Source organism: Mus caroli, chromosome 15, assembly GCF_900094665.2.
Source record: "Mus caroli chromosome 15, CAROLI_EIJ_v1.1, whole genome shotgun sequence".
In the NCBI taxonomy this organism is placed as follows: Eukaryota; Metazoa; Chordata; class Mammalia; order Rodentia; family Muridae; genus Mus; species Mus caroli.
The window spans coordinates 94,491,927-94,513,518 of record NC_034584.1 but is presented as its reverse complement, the minus strand read 5'-3'; the positions used below and the strand labels follow the sequence as shown (position 1 = coordinate 94,513,518).

At 49.4% G+C, this 21,592-nt stretch overlaps 1 protein-coding gene across 1 annotated transcript in view; it reads right to left on the bottom strand.

Annotated features, from left to right (window-relative positions):
• Positions 1-3,127: 3,127 nt before the first annotated feature.
• Slc4a8 (solute carrier family 4 member 8) overlaps positions 3,128-21,592 on the bottom strand; it is a 54,182-nt gene continuing 35,717 nt past the window's right edge. Inside the window, exons 15-25 of the mRNA XM_021182731.1 lie at positions 20,610-20,715; positions 19,708-19,869; positions 16,378-16,491; positions 13,380-13,541; positions 12,335-12,586; positions 10,406-10,474; positions 8,403-8,576; positions 7,506-7,637; positions 5,934-6,025; positions 4,565-4,660; positions 3,128-3,451 (exon numbers count right to left, since the gene is read on the bottom strand). Of these exons, the coding sequence (XP_021038390.1) occupies positions 3,439-3,451; positions 4,565-4,660; positions 5,934-6,025; positions 7,506-7,637; positions 8,403-8,576; positions 10,406-10,474; positions 12,335-12,586; positions 13,380-13,541; positions 16,378-16,491; positions 19,708-19,869; positions 20,610-20,715 (1,372 nt within the window). The 3' untranslated portion in view covers positions 3,128-3,438. The remainder of the gene's footprint in view (positions 3,452-4,564; positions 4,661-5,933; positions 6,026-7,505; positions 7,638-8,402; positions 8,577-10,405; positions 10,475-12,334; positions 12,587-13,379; positions 13,542-16,377; positions 16,492-19,707; positions 19,870-20,609; positions 20,716-21,592) is intronic.

Here is a 21,592-nt window from a genome sequence, read left to right as displayed (position 1 = left end):
AAACTTTATATGCCCCAATATAGGGGAATGCCAGGGCCAAAAGAATGGGAATGGGTGGGTAGGGAAGTGGGGGGGCACTATGGGGGACTTTTGGGATAGCATTGGAAATGTAATTGAGGAAAATATGTAATAAAAAATATTAAAAATTAAAAAAAAATAAAAAACAGAAATATAAGAATATGTTATCATTTTAATCCCCAGGTGTGGGGATGTGGGGCTGCTTTGGAGTGTCTGCAGCAGCTGACATGATTTGCCTAGTGCTCTAGCAGAAGTGTGGTTTTGCCAGCTGCAGACAGTCTCTGACATTATGTCAAGTTTTGGAATTCTAGAACTTTTCAGAGGGTCTATAAATGCGAGGCTCCCAGGAGGCAGGGGGGGTGGTTGTTGGTTGTTTGGGAGTTGTGTGTGGTTGGTTGTGGTTTCTTAGTAGTGTTCAAAGAAGAAAGGAATTTAGATACAGGGGTGTCTCTCTCGATGGCGATCTCTCTCTCTCTCCCTCTCCTCCCCCCTCCACCCCCCATCTAGTGTCAAGGAGTGAAACTGGGAGAGGGAGCAAAGGGTGAGAAAATAACTCACAAAGTGGCAAAGACCAGCTACACCCAGGTTCAATTAAATCCCCAGCATCCACATGGAAGCACACAGCTATTTGTAACTCCAGTTCCAGGAGGATCGGATTCCTTCTGATCTCCTGAAGCACGGGGGACATGTGGTGCAAAGGCCTGTGTGTAGGTAAAACACCCATACAATTAAGTTACATCAAAAGATCTTCAGGAATAGCGAGCGGCCCAGTGGTGGGAGACACACAGGAGACAGTGTGTCTGCCACTCACTACAAACATGTCTGCTCACTACAAGTGGAGAGGCAGGACAGACACTGCACCTACTACACAGGATACAAGGAGAACCCCTGCCTCCCCACTAAGGAGCAGGGCTGCAGAGCCGAGCAGGTCGAGGAAAAGTGGAGTTAGGAACTGTCCTTTTCTGGACGATCATAAACCACAGACTCTGCAGAGTCTGGGCAGGCTGGGAACTTAGTGAATACCACATTTTCATCCAACATTTATGAGTAATTTAAAAGTCTGCTCCATCACCGACAATGAGAAACCGCAACTGTCTTTTAGAGAGAGATGGTTCACTTCCCCTCTATCGGGAAGGCAGGCTTTCATGGTTAAGGAGACCCAGCACGGGGATGGGAGTGGGAAAGCCCGGAGCCTCCTGACAAAGCTTCCCAAGTTGCATGTGTGCTATGCAACCAAACACACTTGGCACTTGCACATTCCGTCTCTCCAGCTCTTCACCTTTCTCTACAGCAACCCTTCCCTGATGGTCATCGGGAAGCAACTGGCCACTTAGGAACCCTCCATCTTTTCCATCAGAGCCAAGGCTTCAATTAACGTGTTCTTGAATCCCAGCCCCACAACTCCACTCACACCACCAGCTGACATTACCAGCATGTCATGACATTAGCTGGCCACATTCAAGACGTGTCTGAGAGCGACCCTTGTCATAGAAGAGATGACCTGTGCAAACATGGGCATGAGGCTCCACAACTGCATTGCGCAGGGCGGGCGAGAGCAGCCTCTACCCTCCAGCCCAGGGCATAGCTCACAGGAGGCAGCACAAGCATCATGGTGTGGGAAGAGGAAGTTAGGCCGGCTCCTAATCCAAGGTGGGCAAGGCTATGTCTATTAAATCTGTCCTCAAGTGACATGCTTGGGATGTTTGGCTAACAGAGACTTGAATGTCCACTGATTTCTAGGAAACCCACCTGTTTCAGTATGTGCTACCTTAGAGCAAGCCAGAGTGGCTGCTCAGACGAAACGTACATCTCCCATGAGTAAAGACCAGAAACCCACATTCCAGAGGCCATTCTGGGATCGGAAGCAGGGTTATGTTCATCCCACAGGCCCTGAACAGCAGTGTCTACCACTATTCTACAGAAGACACCGGCTCTGTGTGGCTCGTGTCTGTCCTGTACCAATTGTCAAATATCTTGCATCAATATGGCAGTGGTCCTGACAGGTAGGGAGGAACGGGCAACACGGGGTGGCCCCCGACACCGAAGGCCTTCAGAGAAGGTCTAGATGCTTCAGCGAGCCTGAGGGGGAGCAAACTGTGATCGAATGATGTAGCCGCCTCTTCAGCCAGGAGAGGAGGAGAGCTCACTGTGTGTGTGTGGTCTCTGGACAGAGACTGTCCCAGCTCACTAGTCACAGTCTGGGCACAAAGGAAGGGGAGATCTACAAGTGCTCGGGCCAAAAACTCATGATAGTTTTGGAACATAGAAAATCATACATATACTTTTAAACTAAGTATCCAAAGTGATGTCACCGCTTACAGTTCATTTCTTCGTGTGGCATTTACACCTGAGCCAGAACTTCTGTCAACCAAAGAAACCCATGATTAGGAAGCCACATGGCGATGGCAGTTTGGTCCACCGAGCGGATGATGATGGTGTTCTCCACTAAGGCAGCTAAGGGACATCCATGAGCACTCGGCTCTCTCCAGGTTGGAATAACAATGTCACTACGAGAGGTAGCAGCGTCAAGTCAAACAGTTCACACAGAGCAGCCGCAGCAGCCCCGATCCACCTTCCTTCCTACAAACAGCTGTCAGCAAGTCTTTCCTAGACTTAAAAAAACAGACCTGGAACAAATCTTCAGGCCTGGAAACCTAAGTGCTTCCATAGCAAGTTAGGCTCCTCTCTCTCTCGTTCCAGGGAAAGATGCTCACACTCTGATCGCTGCTGGCTTCCCCTAGGCCTTTCCTGACATCAGCTAAACTCCTGCTCTCATGCTGTCCCCGCACCTTCCAAGGACTCACAACGTTATGCCCACTGATTCTGGAGGTGATACAGATGACCGCAGGCCAGAGGCAGCTCACTGTGGTGGTTGCTCTTGATGCCTGGATGGTGGAGCTCAGGGAGCAGACCTGCTACTGTGTCTGCCTGTCCAACATCCCCTTCCTAAGCAGAAAGGAAACCAAGGCACAGGCTGCTCGAGAGCCTGCCCTTGTCCTGCCTCTGCCACTACCCCAGGCTATTGTTCGGAAGAGGGACCTCACGAGGGAATCCTCTGTGACAGAATGGACTCATGTGGCTCACCAGGCCAGCAGAGTATCAGAGAAAATGTCTGAAAATGGAAGCTGGCTCTTTAATGATGGCAGCTCTGAAGAGAGAGAAAAGGAAGAGGAAAGGAGGCAGCGGGAGGCGGCCCCACCATGACCCGACTGGCGCCTGGCTGCTGGTATGTGGGTAGCTGGATGTCCTCCAAACGCACACCGGGAGTGACTGAATGCTTCCATGTGGCATGGCTTTGAGATGACCAAGAACGGGGCCAGACTCAGCTCGGCTTCTTCCCGGAGAGACTCGCCATTTTGTTAAAACCCAGAACTTCTCCGAGGCACCTCATGGCCCAAATCTTCCACTCAGCAGAGACTCTCAGTTGAAGGGGCTGAGAAACAACGTCACAGTGAGACAAAGTGCACGCTCCCTCTCTCAGCACTCCGAAGATGCTACTTGGATCTGACTGTATTTTAAGTTCATTTACAAGTAGACTAGTTCTCAACTAAAAATAACCACATGTGTTATACATCCCCACAGCTGCCTGGATTTTCCTCTGGGGGAAGCAAGATTCTGTGTTCACTCATGTTCAGCTCAGATCTATTTTAACCCATTCAGTGAAGAAGCTGCCACACCATGTGCTGGTGGGCACGACTCCGAGGAGCTCTCTGCTCCTGGAACAACCTCGCTAGTACCCCCATTCTGCAGCTGAGCTGAACACCAGGAGCAGCAGCCTGCCTGGTTATGTGCGGAGATAAAAGCAGGGCGGGCCAGCTTTCCTGGTTCCTGGCTTGCCTGATTTTTAACAAAAACTCTTATCAGTATCAAGACATTGGGGTTTTGCCTTCATTTCTCTGATGATTTAAATGTATGTAGTGTTTGGGCCAAAACCAGTAACTTATGCACTGCATTCCTTTAATGTAGGCAAAGCCACCTCCAATTTTCTTTAATAATCTGATTATAACTGATCTATGTGTAATAAAAATATTAAAAATAAAAAAAAACCTGATCTATGCTGTTATTATATAGAGACATTTCTTTGCAGAATAAGAAAACTGTCATGTTTAACAAAATTCTCTTTTCAGAATCTAAGCTAAGTAGGTTAAGGTCTGGGCCAATACTATCATATTGTTTATTAGTGTTAACAGTATTGATCCAGGTTTTTAGCAGCTTTCCAGTTTGTTGTTGCAGTAACCAGAGACAAAAATTCTGAAATGAGAAAGATCCTCCAAGTGGATTAAAGGAACTAAACGATAAAGCAAATTCACATTCCAAAATAATTATAGCCTGCCCTTGGGACCGGAGTGAAGGGACAGCTCAGAACAGCCTGTCTCCAAATATCTGGAAACTTTTTATTTTTATTTGTCTTACTGTAAGGTTAGCAACAGTTCTGTTATTTACTAGACAAATTCAATTCTACAAGCAACATACATTTTACCGTCAACAGTATTGCCAATTTCCAAAAGACAGAAGAAAATGAAAGACAAACAAGAGTTCTCCTTACCTTTTTTCTTTTGTATTTCCAGAATTTATGCTGAGAGCCTTCCAGACCGTGGTTTTAGGCATTTCATCTGATATATTAATCTCAGAAGGGTCACATCTGAAATCAAAGCTCAGGCAATAAACTTCAAACACAGAAGGGAGGGGCACAGCCCTGACACCACCCTACCAGAAGGGAGAGAGGCCAGAGGACGGAGGGGTCCAGCTCTGAAGAGGCAAGGCAGCCTTTGAGCGGCACTAAGGCTGTAAGCTGGCCGATGCCCCAGGTCATGGCGAGCTTCCCAGGGATGCCGGCACCAGTGCTGCTATGTGGCGGGCACTCTTTTACATTCACGTTTATATAACTGAATCTCTCCCATTTATAGTTTACACAAGAATTTCATGGTCTATTAGCTTAGCACTCATAGCAAAAGAGATCGCTCATAATCCTCATTTTGAAGGTGCTAAGCCTGAAGTCTTCAGGGCTGAGTGCCCATCAAGACTCAAACAGCGGCAGTGTCGGGACTCCAACCAGGATCCTTGGTCCCAGAAAACACCAGAGCCACCTATGGGCCCCACAGTCTCCTGAAATGCAGAGAGACTCCTGCACCCACAGGAAAAGGAGCTGATCCTGCTTCACTGCCAGAGACTTCCTCACAGCCCACAGACCTCCTCAGAGACCACGGAGAAGACTGCCTGATTTATCATGGTGTAAACTACACTGAGTCCCATAACTCATCAGCTAAGTCCCCGGGACCCGCTAGGGACCCGCTAGGCTCCACTCTTTAGCTCTCCTCACCTCTGGGCTTCTTCAGCCTGGGTGTGCAGCCTCCCAGCAAACACCGAGGGCAGGGCTGAACCACACACAGGGCTCTCAGGCCCTGTGCTTTGTGGTGAGCAACAGCCTTGGTAAAGAACGAGCACTGCCTGGGCTTCGAGGTCAGCCTCTCCTTGGCTCCCTGAATTAGAATGCTGTAACCCACACAGGAGAGACCTCCTGCCTGTCCCCAGAGGCAGGCCTGGGTCCAGGCATCCCAAGCCCACCAGGCTGAAAACTACTGGAAATACACTTCTCACACTCTTGGACTTAGTAAAGTGGAAAACAACAACTTGGGGTGGAGAGGTGGAGAGATCCCACCTGGAGCCTGGCCGTGTGTTAGCAGTGCTGTGACCCTGGCGCATCAGCTAACTGCAACAGGAGGAAGTGGACGGGGACAAAGGCACCCCCTCCAGTATACCCTGACATGGGTCCAGGCTCACAGAGCAGGGCACACCACAGGCGTTCGTTCCTACACAGTGGAATGGATGGATGGCGGTGGGGCCGGCTGCACCGCTCCGCAGAGCAGTGTCTCACAGGAACCCTGGCACAAGCTGGCTGGTACCTGGCGCTTTACCTGAAGCTGCTGCTCTTGCCAGGACTACTTAGCAGCTTCCTGCTTTCCAGGGGAAACTTGTCACCCCCAATGTCCAACATCTTCTCAGCCTCCTGGAAGAAGGGGGAAGCATCATCAGGTTCAAAGGAAACTCCTACTCCCCAAATTCCAAAGGACAGAGCATGTGTCTAGAAACAAGCTCAAGCTGGACTATATATACAAGGATTGCTAAAAGCCCAGACAGCGTTTCCAGGAACACCTCAGCCCGGAGAAGGCCGTTTCTAGTGGGTACACCTGTGGATGCTAGCGCCCAGGCTTTCCTCCCCACAAGCACCTGCTCAGTGTTACAGCAAGGTTTCCCTGACCCCGTCCCCATTCCCGTCGCTTCCCTCACAGACAGCCCTGGCCATGTCCAGGATGCTGCCTTTCCTCTCGGCTCTGGCCTCTTCAGAGTGGCCATTTTGGTGGTTTCTTTACTGCACTCTGGCTGACAACTGTATCTTCTACCAAGTAAACCAAGAGTTTTCCCGCCTAGTTTTTACCACCAAGGTGTCAGGCAGTTTTCATTCCCACTCATATAATTAGGTCCCTTCCGTGGGCTCAAGGCCTCAAATAACAGAATGGAACAGCACTGAGAAACAGCAAGAACCCAAATGTGAGGGCGTCCTTAGAGCCAACGACCAGGTACAGGAACACGGGGCACAAGAACATGCCAGTGTTGCCAAAAAAGAACATTAGGACTACCTGACGGGGAGGAGGCCCTGTGTGTGTGTCTGTATGTGTGTGTGTCTGTGTATGTCTGTGTGTGTGTGTGTGTGTGTGTGTGTGTGTGAGAGAGAGAGAGAGAGAGAGAGAGGGACAGACTATCATGGCGATAAAACACCATGAACAAAAAGCAAGTTGGGGAGGAAAGGGTTTATTTGGCTTACACTTCCACACTGCTGTTCATCACTGAAGGAAGTCAAGGAAGGAGCTTAAACTGGGCAGGAACCTGGAGGCAGAGCTGATGCAGAGGCCATGGAGGGATGCTGCTTACTGCCTTGCTCCCCATGGCTTGCTCATAGAACCCAGTACCAGCAGCCCAGGGAAGGCACCACCCACAATGGGCTGGGTCCCCTTCCACAATTGAGAAACCGCCCTATAGCTAGATCTCTTAGAGGCATTTCCTCAACTGAGGCTTATTTCTCACTGATGACTCTAGATTTTATCAAGCTGACATAAACCCCGCTGGGTACTGATACTGATAGAGCTGGAAGGCCGCTCTTCAGGCAGCAGCTGCCTCGGGACACTCCCAGCCCTTTCTTCTTGGCCTGGGGTTTTCATCTTGCTGCGTGGCCTTTCTGTGCACACTCAGGCCATAGGTTCCAGGCCAACTGCCGAGGGCGGTGAAGGACAGAAAGTCCTGTGCAAGCTGTGTTTGCACAAAGCCAGCCACAGCACCATTCGCAACAGGTGCACAACCAACCCTCTCAGAAATGATGGATTTTATACTCTCGACAAGTCGGATTTTCTCGGAGGAAAGAAGCCCTCAGTGCGACCCTTGGGATCCCAGACACGCCTGCCCCCGCCCCACCCAGCCTGCCCTCCCTCTACCTCCTCCTCCTTCTTCTTCGCGTCATCCAGCTTCTTCTTTTTGCTCTCAGGCATGAGGTCGTCCAGCCAGCTTAGTTCACGCTTGGAGAAGCACAGGTCCATGACTTTCCTGACGAAGACCAAGGCCAGCACCTGAGGAGAAGGAAGCAGGCTGGAGACTGAGCCTCCCCCACAGAACGAAAGCAAAATGATTCTCTGGGCAGCTTGGGACAGCCAAGCAAAACCGGGCTCGTGAGGATCCCAACGGTAGCCGCTTACTGCGCGTCATTAGCACTCGACACCCAGCCCTGAGGCTTTTTACGTTATTCATGCATCACATTATTTTATTCATTTTTCTGTTTCCATATACTTTTAAAAATATGTTTTATTTCATATGTATGTCTGCGTATGTGCTATGTGTATGCCTGGGGCCTATGGAGGTCAGAGATGGGGTCAGGTCCCCAGGAACTGACATTTAATCAATAGCGTAAATGAGCAGAATATCCATTTTTCAAACTTAAGGAAAATCTGACACACGAGACAATGTGGGCAACGGGAATAACCCGGTGCCATGTGATGCACCCAGGATAACGGGAGCCACAGAGACAACGACGTGCTTGCAGGGAGGGAGAAGGACAAGGGGCAGTTCACTGGGTCTGGAGTTTGTTCTGCAGGATAAAGGTCTAGAAATGGATGCTGCTGGGGATCCCACAGCCATGTGCTGATCCCAGTGACCCATCCTTAAAAGTGGTGGACACAGGAAAAATCTGTGCTGTAATAGTTTACCACATCCTCAAGAACTGCATTAGTAATCTTTAATAATATGAGCCACACTTAGCAGCCTGGCTGCACACCTTTAATCTCAGCACTCGAGAGGCAGAGGTGTGCGTGGTGGGGGACCGGGGAGCCTGACCTTACCATCATTGGGAAAACAATGGCGGCCGGCGACGCCTTGATGACCCAGAGCAGGACGAGGCAGGTGAGCTGCACTAGCGTGAACAGGTGCACCTTACGAAGCGGCACGTGCCGCAGGTAGATGAAGTCTGGCTGGTGTTTTGCAGGCATCCCGAAAAGCTTCAGACGGTCGAAGAACTGGAAGGAAGGACTAGCATTGGTGTCTGGGTGGTCTCGGGCCGGAAGCCTCCTTCAAGCCCAGACATAGCAGTTTACCGACTGCTCAACAGTAGCCAATACTGTTCTACTGGAGAGAAATGGGAACCGAGTTGCGAGACAACGGGCAGTTTGGTCAGGTCAGTTAGTGGAAGTCACGTGACTTGGTGAAACCACCTTTGATAACTCTACGCACAGGCTGCTTTCTCCTCTCCTGCACTGCAGCTTCAGAGAGCAAGCTCCCAGGGAAGTGACCCCAAGCCAACTGCATCTTTGTACTTACTATCAAAACCGCTTCCATCCAGCGGTGGTCACACATACAGTAGTTACAGATAGGCTAAGGCAAGGACAGCCTGGGCTACACTGTGACTTCCAACCCAAACTAAGCTACAGAAGAAGACACTGTTTCAACAAATCCCTTCCCCCCAAATCCCCAGGTCCCAAAGCCCCAACTCTCTTGCTTGTTCTCTGAAGTATGTGATGGAGAAGTATATCGACACGGTCAAATGAGACTTCTCAAAATTCTGGATAGAGGGCTTATGACAGGCTGGAGCCAGCAATATGGCTCAGGAATAGAAGCTTGCTGAGGCACAAACCTGATGATCCGAGTTCAAATCCTGGGGCCCACAAAGTTGTCCTTTGACCACAACATGCATGCTGAAGCTCACATGGCTCCCACACCCATCTCACACACACACACACACACACACACACATGCACACACATCACACACACACACATCACACACACGCACACACATCACACACACACACACGCACACACATCACACACACACACATCATACACACATCACACATCTCACACACACGCACGCACGCACACACGCGCACACACATCACACGCACGCACACACACACACATCACACATCTCACTCACACACACATCACACACACACACATCACACATTTCACACACACACCCATCTCACATATCACACACACACACATCACACATCACACACACACATCACACATCTCACACACACACACACATCACACATCACACACACACACATCACACATCACACACACACACACATCACACATCTCACACATCACACACACACACATCACACATCTCACACACGCACGCACGCACACACGCGCACACACATCACACGCACGCACACACACACACACACACACACACACATCACACATCTCACTCACACACACCCATCTCACACATCACACACATCACACATCACACATCTCACACACACACACCCATCTCACACATCACACACACATATCACACATCTCACACATCACACACACACATCACACGCACGCACGCACCCACCCACCCACACACCCCAGCACCACCACGCCATGGCATGCATGTGGAGGTCGGAGGACTACTTGTTCCAGCTGGTTCTCTTCCACCACAGGTCCCCAAGGATGGAACTCAGGTCGTCGGGCTTGGGAGTAAGCTCCTTCCCTGCAGAGGCATCGCGATGCCCCAGTTTACTGCTTTGGTTACTGACTGATGTTTCAGGTTCAGGTCTACAGGAATCTGGCAAAGCATCCCTAGTTTAATACCGAAAAACCCACTGATTAAAAGTGATTGTGCTATGACACCGGGCCAAGCCATTCTGGGAGCCAATGCTCCTGTTTCAACATGACCATATTTTGTACCTCATATCTGAAGACATTCCTTGGCCAAATGGCAAGAAGGGGAACTAATTTCTCAGGAACTGGCTGGGTCTCCCTTGGGGCACTGTGCCTCTCTGGTCAGGACAAGTGAACACAAGAGTAAGAGACATGGCTGCCGCTGAGCCACACAATACCTGGATTCCTTGTAGCGAAGAGACTCCCATGTAGAGGAAAACTCCGTAGAGCACTGGCATCGGGATAAACTGCAGAGAAAGGCACAAGGCAAGAGCTGTGGCATCCTGGCAGCACTGAAGGGCAGCAATAACGACTCGGGTTTTTGCTTAGAACTCGATATAGACCAGGCTTGTCTCGAACTCACGGACACCTGCCCGTCTCTGCCACCCAAGTGCTGGGACAAAGGTGAACACCACCATGTACCATCTATATAAATTTTAAATTCCAAAAATGAAACAAAGCCACGGAGAGTCTCATAAACATTGTTTTTGTTTCTGCTGCCTCTCCTTCAGCTGTGTGGAAAGAAAGCACGCGCTGGTAACGTCAAAACCATTTTGTTCTGAAATGGAGTTATTACCTATAAGGTAAGTCATAGGCCTCATGTCTCCTCCCTAGGTTATTAGTAGACAACGGGGACACGCACACGCATACACATGCATGCACTTGTGGTCACATTCCTAGTCATGTGCACATGCTCATGGTCACGGGCACACACACATGCACACAGACGTCACAGATGTAATTTAAATCTTTCTATAGCCATCACATCCCCAGGAACTTTGTGTATTTTGACACAGACTAAAAATAAATTCATGCCTTCTGACCTAAGACTTGAGGGCAGAGGAGAGGAAACGGGTTGAGAACATGTTGTACACTGTGCTGTTTAAAGCGTCCACACGGCATGTGAACAGGGCTTTTCTGTCACATCTGTTCAACTTAAGTTGTGAGCTGGAGAAACAGGCCTCCACAGCTGGGGAGTGGAGGTGGGAGGCGAGAGTCACAGCTCAAGACTAGGGGTGGGGGGCGAGAGTCACAGCTCAAGGCTGAGCTCAGTTTCTGTTGTTCTCCAGGCTGGCCTCGAACTCATCGTGTACACAAGGTCCAGCAATGTCCTTAAACTTCCCATCTCCCTACCTCCATCCACATGGGCCAACTGCCAGGCTGCTACAATTTTGAGGGCCCAACCCAGAGCCTGGTGCTGCCCCACCGCGTCCCAAGAGCCCAGCCTCTCAGTCTGCTTTCATTCTGGGACTAAGGACAGCACACTTCCTCTCAGAGTTTGAAAGGCCACACTGGACTTTGCTCCCTGACCCTAGAGTGACATTTCTGTTTGGTGACGGGTTTGCAGCACTGTTGGGCAGTAAGTGTACAGTTGAGTCTTTGTTATCAATGTGACCCAACTTGGGAGTCGCCTGGAAAGAGGACACTTCAGTGAAGAACTGTCTGTGGAGCACTGTCCTGATCAACGTGGGAGCACCCAGCTCCCAGGGCAGCACCCTCCACAGGCAGGTGGGCCTGCCTTGCATAACAAAGTTAGCTGAGCAGGTGCCCGAGGCCCTGCTGAGGCCCTGCCCTGACTTTCCTTCAGGATGGACTGTTTGTTGTTCCCTGAAATTACACGGTGAAGTAACCCTTTCCTCCCCAGGCTCCTTTTGGTCATGGTCTTTATCGCACAACCAAACCCAAACCAGAACACTATTTATGATCCTAGCAATCAAGATGTAGAGGCAGTATGGTTGGCAAAGGTTCAAAGCCAGCCAGAACCGAGTAAGACATCTCAAAAACAAAACCCCTGGGAAAGAAGGGCTGGGGCAGAGCTCAGCCTGGCACTGCCTGCTTTACAAGTCGAAGGCCCTGGTGGATCCCCAGCATAAAGGAGCTAGAGACAGAAAGGAAAACAGCAAGGCCACAGGCCAGGCAGTCCTTCGGATCACGTGTTCTATTCTATCTCTACCATGTTCCTTTTCTTAAGCACATTTAACTGTCCACAAGAATAACTTCTTCCAGGGCATGCATCTGTGTGTGTATATATACTGGAACCACTGCATTCCTGGCAGAGACAACACTCCCCCCCCCCATGTTTGCTTGGCATACCAATGAAGGAATACCTTTAAGACAGCTGTCATGAAGACTGAGCAGCCCATCAGCACGAAGATCATGAGCCCTGTGACTCTCTGTTCTCGGATGCCCAAGAACTTGGGCTGCTCCCCAGGGGCAGAGCATTCGGATTCCAGCTTGAGGCTGTTCACATGGGTAATGGACAGGACGGTCGCGGCCACAAACCAAGGCAGGCCCATGATGGAGCAAACTCCCAGCATGACGGCCACCATGAGCAGGTCCAGGTGGTAGCCACAGCCTTTCTGTGGGAAAAGAGTCACCCTCAGTGAGCTGGCGGAAGTAGGCCATATAACACTAAGCGAGAGGCTTCAGGCTCACAGCTAGTGGGGGCATGAGGAGGAGGGTGTCCAGAGAATTCTTACAACCCTCCCAGGGGGAGGGAACAGAGGAAAAACAGAAACTTTAGTTGTCCTATATATGCCAATATCCAGTCTTTTTCCATTTGCCCTTAGCTTACTCTGCGTGAATCTCACACACTCCCAAATCAGCCTTCTCTGGAAGAAAACCAGAAGGGAAACACACCTTGGCCATTCTAGATAGCACAGAGGAATGTTTCTGTTGTGTTCCTGAACACCACCGCTCATCCTTGCCTTGGAGATGAAGGCTCGCGGCACCTCACTAACAGTCTGAGTAAGCCGTAAGCTCAGAGTCCATTCTGAAGTGTCAGGATAAACCTAGAGGAAGAATTCCTGCCTCTGGGAAGCAGGCTCACAGCCCTACGCCAGACCTTGGGAGGAAAAGCTGTATAGTTGTTGATTCAGAATCGCAGCTATTTAGGGATCAGCAGGGCCGCTGCCCACCCACCGCGGCACAGCTTGCCAGGAGAGTGACAGGAGTGCAAGCTCCTCCCACATCTTAGTGTCACGCTCCACTCCAGTCTCACCTCCAACCAACCTTTCCTGTTAATGGGCAAGCAATGAAAAGCCCTTCTGAGACTTTATTCTTCTCTCTAGCTCCTGGTACAGATGGGCTTATCCTAATATAAAACATTAACCGACTGCGATCTCAGCCTCCCAGGTCAGAGCCCCTGGTCACCTTGAGCTTGTGTTCCTTCCTGTTAATGATGACAGCGGTGATCTGCTGGTCCATGAATATCAGGATAGTGCACAGGAGAGCTGGGATAATTGCGGCTATCACGGTCCACCAGGGATTGGGGCCAATGGGATTAATAAACCATCCTCGATCGTCCCTTGTTGGCTAGGAGAGAAAACAAGCGTGGTTTCTGTATCGTAACTCTGAAGCCGAGCACAAAGCAAACCACACTGAACACTATTCCACTTTCCCTTTTGAAGGCTTTAGAAAAACAAAGCATGAACTATAATGGCCCCTAAGGAAATCTCCGACCTTTTTTCCAGATCCCCCTTGGCAGTGAATCCTCACTGAGCTTCTTGTGGAATACGCATCAATTCTACACTGTCTTCCATTTATTCTCTGAGCACAGAGAAAGCAACTTTATCTCAGCCTCGGGACAAGTAAAGCATAATTAGCAACTTATCTGTTGTTTAAAAACTGCCTTCCAAAGACTAAATAATACGGATAACCCTTGCCACTCCTCACAGAAAGCCATGCAGTCTGTCTCTGACGTACAGAGGAAAGGCAAACAGGCTCAGATTTCTTGGGCTGAGAGTAGACTATCCCATGAGCCACTCTCATCAGTGGTGAAACAGGGGCCCAGGAACTGGAGGCTTTAGGAGGCCCAAAGCTTAGGGACCTGTCTGATCTGGGACCCTCTTTCCTCAGTGACTTTATAGGCCATTTGCTTCAACTCCTGACCCCGCCCCTAGTGCGCTCTAGAAAAAAACACCTGGTGCTGAAGGTGAACATCTACCACCCAGAATGACCCAAAACTCAGCAAATATGGGAGAGACTGTTCTATCTTGTTGATATATGGGTTACAATACTTGGGTTCAAAAACTCAAAAATCCTGCCAAGTCCTGGATTCTGAACAGGTTAAAATCATTTTTAAAACTTTAGAACTTATGTTTCTGAACTATGAGCATTCTAGGTAGTAGTTAACATTCTCAGACCAACACAAAATGTACTAAAGTATTAACAATATTATAAGTAGTCATAGCCAAGTCCACAAACTGCAGACTAAAGGTCCTGGGGGAGACGCCTCTATTAGGCACATACAGATGTTGTCACTGTTCTCCAAACACTACAGAGTATGACACCATTTACACTGCTGTCGGTATTAGAGGCAGTCAAGACATGGTTTAAAGCATAGAGGAGCTTGCAGATGGGGTGCACGCAAATACAACATTTCCTTCCTACTGTGGAGGGCCTGAAGGGTCATGGAGCTGCCCACCCGTGGCTATGGAGAGGGGGGCACTCCTGCTTTCAGACCGGCTGAGGGAACGGCAAACTGGCTGCTTCAGGAGAAAGATAGGAGGCAGCGTCCTCTGCTTCAGAAGCCACAGGTTTCCTAAGCTGCTGTTTCTCAGGCTTGCCTCTCCCTGCCTCCCAGAGGTTCCAGAAATCAACTCACATCTTAAGCTCGCGTATCACACAACTTTCCCAAGGACTGGATGCTCCAAATCACCTATTTTTATACAGAAAACCCTTTGTCCTGCAGTCAGCGAGGGAGAGAGCTGAATGCTTTTTATTCACACAGGGCTAAGACACGGGGCTCTGAGCTGTGTTATATAGATGCAGGGTGTTTAGCCTATTCTGCATTTTAATAAGTTTAACAGAATTAAACAGACAAAATAGAAAAAAATAATACCAATAGTCTGTCCATGTAATCATTGTGAAGATAGTGAAAAAGATAGCAAAATACCTCACCATGGAGTAGCCGTGGCTGGCCAGGAACCTGCCACATAGACCAGGCTGGCATCAGATTCACCAAGATCTGCCTGCCTCTGCCTCCTGTGTGTTGTTGGGTCTAAAGGCTCGCACCATGGAGCATGAAAGAAGCCTCTACCAATCTGTCTTCCTGCCATCCTGAGCTCTTCCTGCAGCTGGTCCTTGTTGCTTTGTGGGTTCTTCCTTTTCCCACCCTTTGTCGCCCCAGTTTCACCCTCTAACACTAGATAGGAGAGGAGCAAGGACAAAGGGGAGCAAGGCGGCGGGGGGGGGGGGAGGCCCTGGGCCTCATTCCTTTCGTTTTGTTTCTTGTTTGACCACGGCTACTAACAAACCTCAGCAACCTCCCTAAACGACCAACAACCACCCACTGGCCTCTCGGGGCCCTCGAAATTATGTACGATTTGAGAAGTTCTCAGAATTAAAACATCACATAACAGCACAAACTGTTATGCAGCTGACAAAACCGCGCTTCAGCCAGAGTACGAGGTAAATCATGTTGGCTGCTGCAGCAGCCACAGCCCCCACAAGCACATTCTTATCATTGTTTCTGTGGTTTTTAAAGAAACCATGCCGGTAGGATTTGGTGAAGGAGGCAGAGGCAGGAGGATCACGAGTTCGAGGCCAGCCTAGGCTACAGAGTGTATTCCAGGACAGCCAGGGCTACACAGAGAAACCCTGTCTTGAAAAAAAAAAAAAAAAAACCTCCAAAACTGTCAAAAATGTCAGCACACCGTCCCATTCCAGAGTCTTCTGAGGTGGCTGAGCATGTCTGGGCTCCCCGTCCTCTCCACCCAGTGAGGGTCTGTGGAGCTGGACTCAGCTTTCCAATCCCATCCACTTGTAACTCTTGCACTGAGTTAGATTTGGGACCCCAGTGATTGGACGGTATTTCAGTTTGTATGTAAGATTTGTAACTACAATGGATTATCAAGAATTTGACAAAATAGTGCTGAAGAAATCTCCTGATGGTTCAGGAGAAGCCCTAGACTCCAAACCCGACCTTCCGAGGTCTGAGATCATTTCTACGGCTTGCCAGTCAGCCAGACTCCCTCCACGGACCGCCTCTCCACGCCACCGCATCTGTACGTCAGTAGGCACTTTCTGTTCTCCTAAAGCTTAGCAGAAAACTCTTCATGGCAACAAATGTTACCCTTTCCTTCTGAGCCTCCGGAGCAACTTGAGATCAGTGCACCCTCGGGCATGAAGCGCACCGAGGTCCACTCACCTTGAACACACTGGGAACCTGAAGCTTTGGTGACGGGACGCCAATCAGAAAGTCAAGGACCACCATGGTGAAGATGGTGAGGAACACGGCGAAGTCACTCACCATGGAGCGGACCTGGCGTGGTGAACAATCACGGCGGTTAAACACAGCACAGAAAGTTAGCGCCTGAACTAACATGAAAATACTTAAACAAGATTATTTTAGGATACTCAAAGTAATGCCCACATTACATGGCTACAATACGGAAAACCAAACCTCTGACACAGTCTAACGTAGTCAAGACCAGTCTCTAAAGAGTGCAGTTTGGGGTACCCAGGCCCACGTTCAGATTTCTGAGACCAGCCAAGGTTTACTGTGTGCTAGCCCAAACCTCTGCAGCAGCATGTTCAAGTCCTCCCACACCCAGCATCCACACGGACCTCAGCTGACATTTCGAAGGTGTCCAGAACCTGAGCATGTCCCCACACTCAGCAAGCCACTGCCTTCTCTCACTGGGTGACCTGCTTCACCTTTGCCCTCCAGTGCTCCTGAAACAGTCTTCAGGAGTAAGGGTCACAGGTGAAGGAGAGGGGGAGAGGGGAGGTCCCCTGTGATGTAAGGACAGGGAGGGGTGGCACATGGGATATAAATACATGAATAAATTAAAAACAAAAGCCCGAGTTGAATTACACCTTCCTCTACCAACCCCCAGAGGTCTCCTTGTTCAAACCCCAAAGCTCTCCTCCCTGTGAGCTCCTCCAAGCTTGCATTGCTGTCCTGCTGGTGTCTGCTCCAGCCACGTGGGGCTCCCTCCCCCTGATGTCTGTGAAGGCAGACCTCCTGAGAAAGGAATCACGAGTAGGCGCCATGATACCCAGACCTTTTAACCTGGGCTCATTTTTTTCTTAACTGTCACAGCCATTCGCAAGCACTTTACTGATGAAACAAGCAATCTCTCGGAGAGCTAACAAGTTTTGCTTAATTTTAAGCTTCAACTTTAAGCCCTGTTGTAAATTACGCCTCATGAGCACAGAAACTCAGAAAAACAGACTCACTCTGCACTGGAGAAGACTTTCAGAGTCTTCTATGTCCTTTCCCTGTTGTGACTCTGTCACATACTTTAAAGACACTCACCAATTTTGTTTCACTGTGGCTTGTGTAGAAATCCTTTTCTGTGCCGTGGTCAAGAATCTTTAGCTGAGACTCCTCTATGTTCGACAGTTTTCCCAGCACTGCTGACACCCTGTTATGGACCTACTTAAAATTCACACTCGCCCCCTCTCCAGTACCTGCTTCACTTTTTCAATAGTGTTTATTTTGTGTATGTGTGCATGTGTAGTGTGTGTGCACACGTGGTGTGTGTGCATGTGTGTGTATATGGTACATGTGTATGAATGTGGTGTGTGTGCATGTGTGTGCATGTGTGTGCATGTGTGTGCATGTGTGTGCATGTGTAGTGTGTGTGCACACGTGGTGTGTGTGCATGTGTGTGTATATGGTACATGTGTATGAATGTGGTGTGTGTGCATGTGTGTGTATGGTGCATGTGTATGAATGTGGTGTGTGTGCATGTGTGTGCATGTGTAGTGTGTGTGCACACGTGGTGTGTGTGCATATGTGTGTGTATGGTACATGTGTATGAATGTGGTGTGTGTGCATGTGTGTTCATGTGTAGTGTGTGCACATATGGTGTGTGTGCATGTGTGTGTATGGTACATGTGTATGAATGTGGTGTGTGTGCATGTGTGTGCATGTGTAGTGTGTGTGCACACGTGGTGTGTGTGCATNTGTGTGCATGTGTGTGTATGGTACATGTGTATGAATGTGGTGTGTGTGCATGTGTGTGCATGTGTAGTGTGTGTGCACACGTGGTGTGTGTGCATGTGTGTGTATGGTACATGTGTATGAATGTGGTGTGTGTGCATGTGTGTGCATGTGTAGTGTGTGCACATATGGTGTGTGTGCATGTGTGTGTATGGTACATGTGTATGAATGTGGTGTGTGTGCACTTATGTATGTGTGTGCATGTGTATGTGTACATGTGTGTATTCCTATCCATCTTAAGGCCTATCCCAAGAGGCCTGCCCCATGTTAGAACTTAGGGTGCTTTAATAAAAGACAGGAAATGACACCTGCCACAACCTCAGTGTCCCAACGCACACACATGTGCACGCACATGCAACATCACTTTGCTTCGATGCCTAAGGTTTGCAGCGTGTCCTCCATAGTTCTGATCATCCCTGACTGCCCCATGCATTCCCTGAAGCTTCATACCTGTGCCATGAAACAACGCCATGGTTCTCTTTCTCTGCTCTGAATCCCTACAGCACTGACTCCCGGGCTGATGGTACCTGGGACTGCCTGTCGCTGTACTTTCCCTTCATAGCCACTGGAGGATATTTCTGAATTAGTTTTCAAGAATTGATTTACTTACTCTGTGTACATGTGCACACATAGGACAACCTGAACAAGTTGTTCTCTCTCTACCGTGTGGGTCTCAGGGACTGAACTCAGGTCATCAGGCTTGGCAGCAAGCGTCTTCACCAACTGAGCCCTCTCGCTGGCCCTGCAGAGATCTTTGTGTTCCCCGTGGCGCTTGCCCAGGCTTGAGCAACAGTGAGAGCATCTAGCAGCCACTTGACAGCTATTTGTCCTGACAGAAAACAGGTCGCAAACTTAGCTAATAGGCTCAACGACTCTGCAGGTCATGGAGGTCTAAGGTGGGTTTTAATCCACAGAGCCCCCACCCGCACCCTCATGTACTCTGGTACTCACCCGCATGTAGCTGGGTGAGAAACCTCACAGAAGCAGTGGCCACACAGCTGCTCAGACTCAGGCTCTAACTCTGCTCTGCCTGAACAGACCTTTGCTCTTGACATACACGATGCATCTTGAGGCTTCAGATCATCAAGGAGAGAATCCAAGCCGTAGGCAGGCAGGCGGCAGGCAGGCTGGCTGCTGTAGCCGGGGCAGCAGCCAGGAAGTTCATAAACTACGGTAGCAACCACGGGTGGGGAGGGGCTCTGGGGTCCTTTAGACTGTGCAGGATAATCTCTCCAACTGACTGTTTTCAATATGCCTGCTCTGGCCTTACTTCCAAGTGTCTGGGGGATCTGAGACATGAAACTTAGCACTATTCTGGAAGGCCAACATTACCTCTAGAGAGCTTTCCAGCGCCTTAACTTACCTGGTCCCTTTAAACGGCAAAGGTTTAAAGCCTCCTCCTTGCACCTGACAGAGCTGTGGAAGAAGCTGGCGAGCGCTAGAGAAGCCTGCCCCAGCGTGGGGCCGAGAAAGGATTCTGACGGACAGCTGAACCAAACACAGGCAAAGTATAAGCATGCTGCCTACCCTGGTCGGGAAGTAGCGGCTTGTCTTAAATGTCTTTAAGGTGCTGGAGACGATGAAGGTGGCGAAGAACAGAATGCAAGACCAAAAGAGCACGTCGGGCGTGTAGGGTCCGTGGTGACCGCAGGCAGATCCCAGGAACTCCCCGTGCATCTCCTGGCATTCCTGGAGCAAAAAGCACTCTGGGTGACAAGAGTCGGGCACACATAACAACCGGCTGCTGCCTTCCGAGTTCACCCCGCACTGCCATCGCCTGCTGGGGAGCACAGGCCCACATTATCCACTTGACCACCACACAGGCTGCGGCCCTCGCTAGCAGGTCCTTGTCAAGAAGACTGTGTGGTCCTAACCAAGACACTTGGACACAAAGTTAGAACTCTCTGGAACAAACATTCCTCCCTAGGCTCTGGAAAGAACTTAGAAGTTGCTGTCATTTTTATTAGAGAAAACCTTAGAACTTAAATATTCACGCTTTGAATATCTGAATATCTGACAGAAATGTGCATCAGCTAACTGCTCCCACCAAGGATGCTACAGAGATCAATAAATAAAATGTAGCAATTTTAGCGTGAAAACAGCAAGGAAATCTATAAGTATATCAAGATGATTTAGCAGAGTTAACAGTAACAAGCCCACACATTGTTACTGGTTATTTGATCTAAGTAGCCCATTTTTAGACCCCAGACAGGCCTCACCATATAGCCCTGGATAGCCTCAAACTTAAATGTTTCTAACCTTGGTCTCCCAAGTGCTAGGATTACAGGTGAGCCACTACATCCAGCCACTACATCCGCTTAAGCTTAAGTGCCAGGGTCCGGCAGAGTGCTGCCCCTCCTCTACCTAAGTCCTTCTTAGACGGGGTGGTCATCGGTCATCGGAGGGCCTCCGGCCACGCCCAGACTTACGCTGACTGTCAGGTTTGCCCAGTTCACTTCGGCAGCCAGGATGTTGTGGTCCTTCCAATACTGTAAGGTGTGGTTGTTTGGATTCTCCGGGAACACACACCTGCAGCTAGGGAAAGAGGAAGACGGCCCTGAGGGAAGCAGCCAGCTGGCTACCAATTGTTCTCAGCCACGACTAGGCTGGAGCCTAAGAGCTTTTGCTCTCATAACTTCAGTTCTCAAAGATGGGTCCTAAGGGCTGAGGTACAGTCAGCACGTCCGCAGCACCGTAGGCTGACAGCCATTCCTACTTTTGCTTCACCTGTATGTTTAGCAGCCAGGCCTTTCATAACAGAATTAAGTTTCAGCTCTTGAGAGCAAGAAGCATCAAATATACTTAGTGTTTAAAGACTCCACCCAGGGCTGGGAAGGGCGGCTCTGTGTGCAAAGCGCTTGCCATACAAACATGAGAACCCAAGTTTAAGTCTCTAGATGCTTAGGGATGCTGTGGACATCTGCCACCCATCACGCCTATGATGAAGAACAAGCTGGAGACAGAGTCAGCTAGCTGGGAACATACAGTGTCAAACAACTGTGAGCCTCTGCCAAACAAGATGGTGGACAAAGACCAGTGCCTGAGGTTATCCCCTGACCTCCACAGATAAGCTGTGCCATGCACACATGCACTCGAAAAATTCATTCCATAAAATATGCCAATTATTCTGATCTGATCATTACATATTATATGCATGTGTTGAAATATCACATTTGTACTCCGTAAATATCTTCAACTACTATATGCTAATTTAAAAATAAGCCTAGCATGCTGCTATGCCCCTGAAGTCCCAGGTACTTGGGAGACGAAGGTAGAAGCACCATTTGAAGTCAGGAGTTTAAAGTCAGCTTAGACAACGTACATACCCTGTCCCAAAAACATCAAATAAAAAGGCTGAGATGACTCAGTTAAAATGCCTGTGTTCAGGCTCGCCTCAGAGCCACGTAAAAAT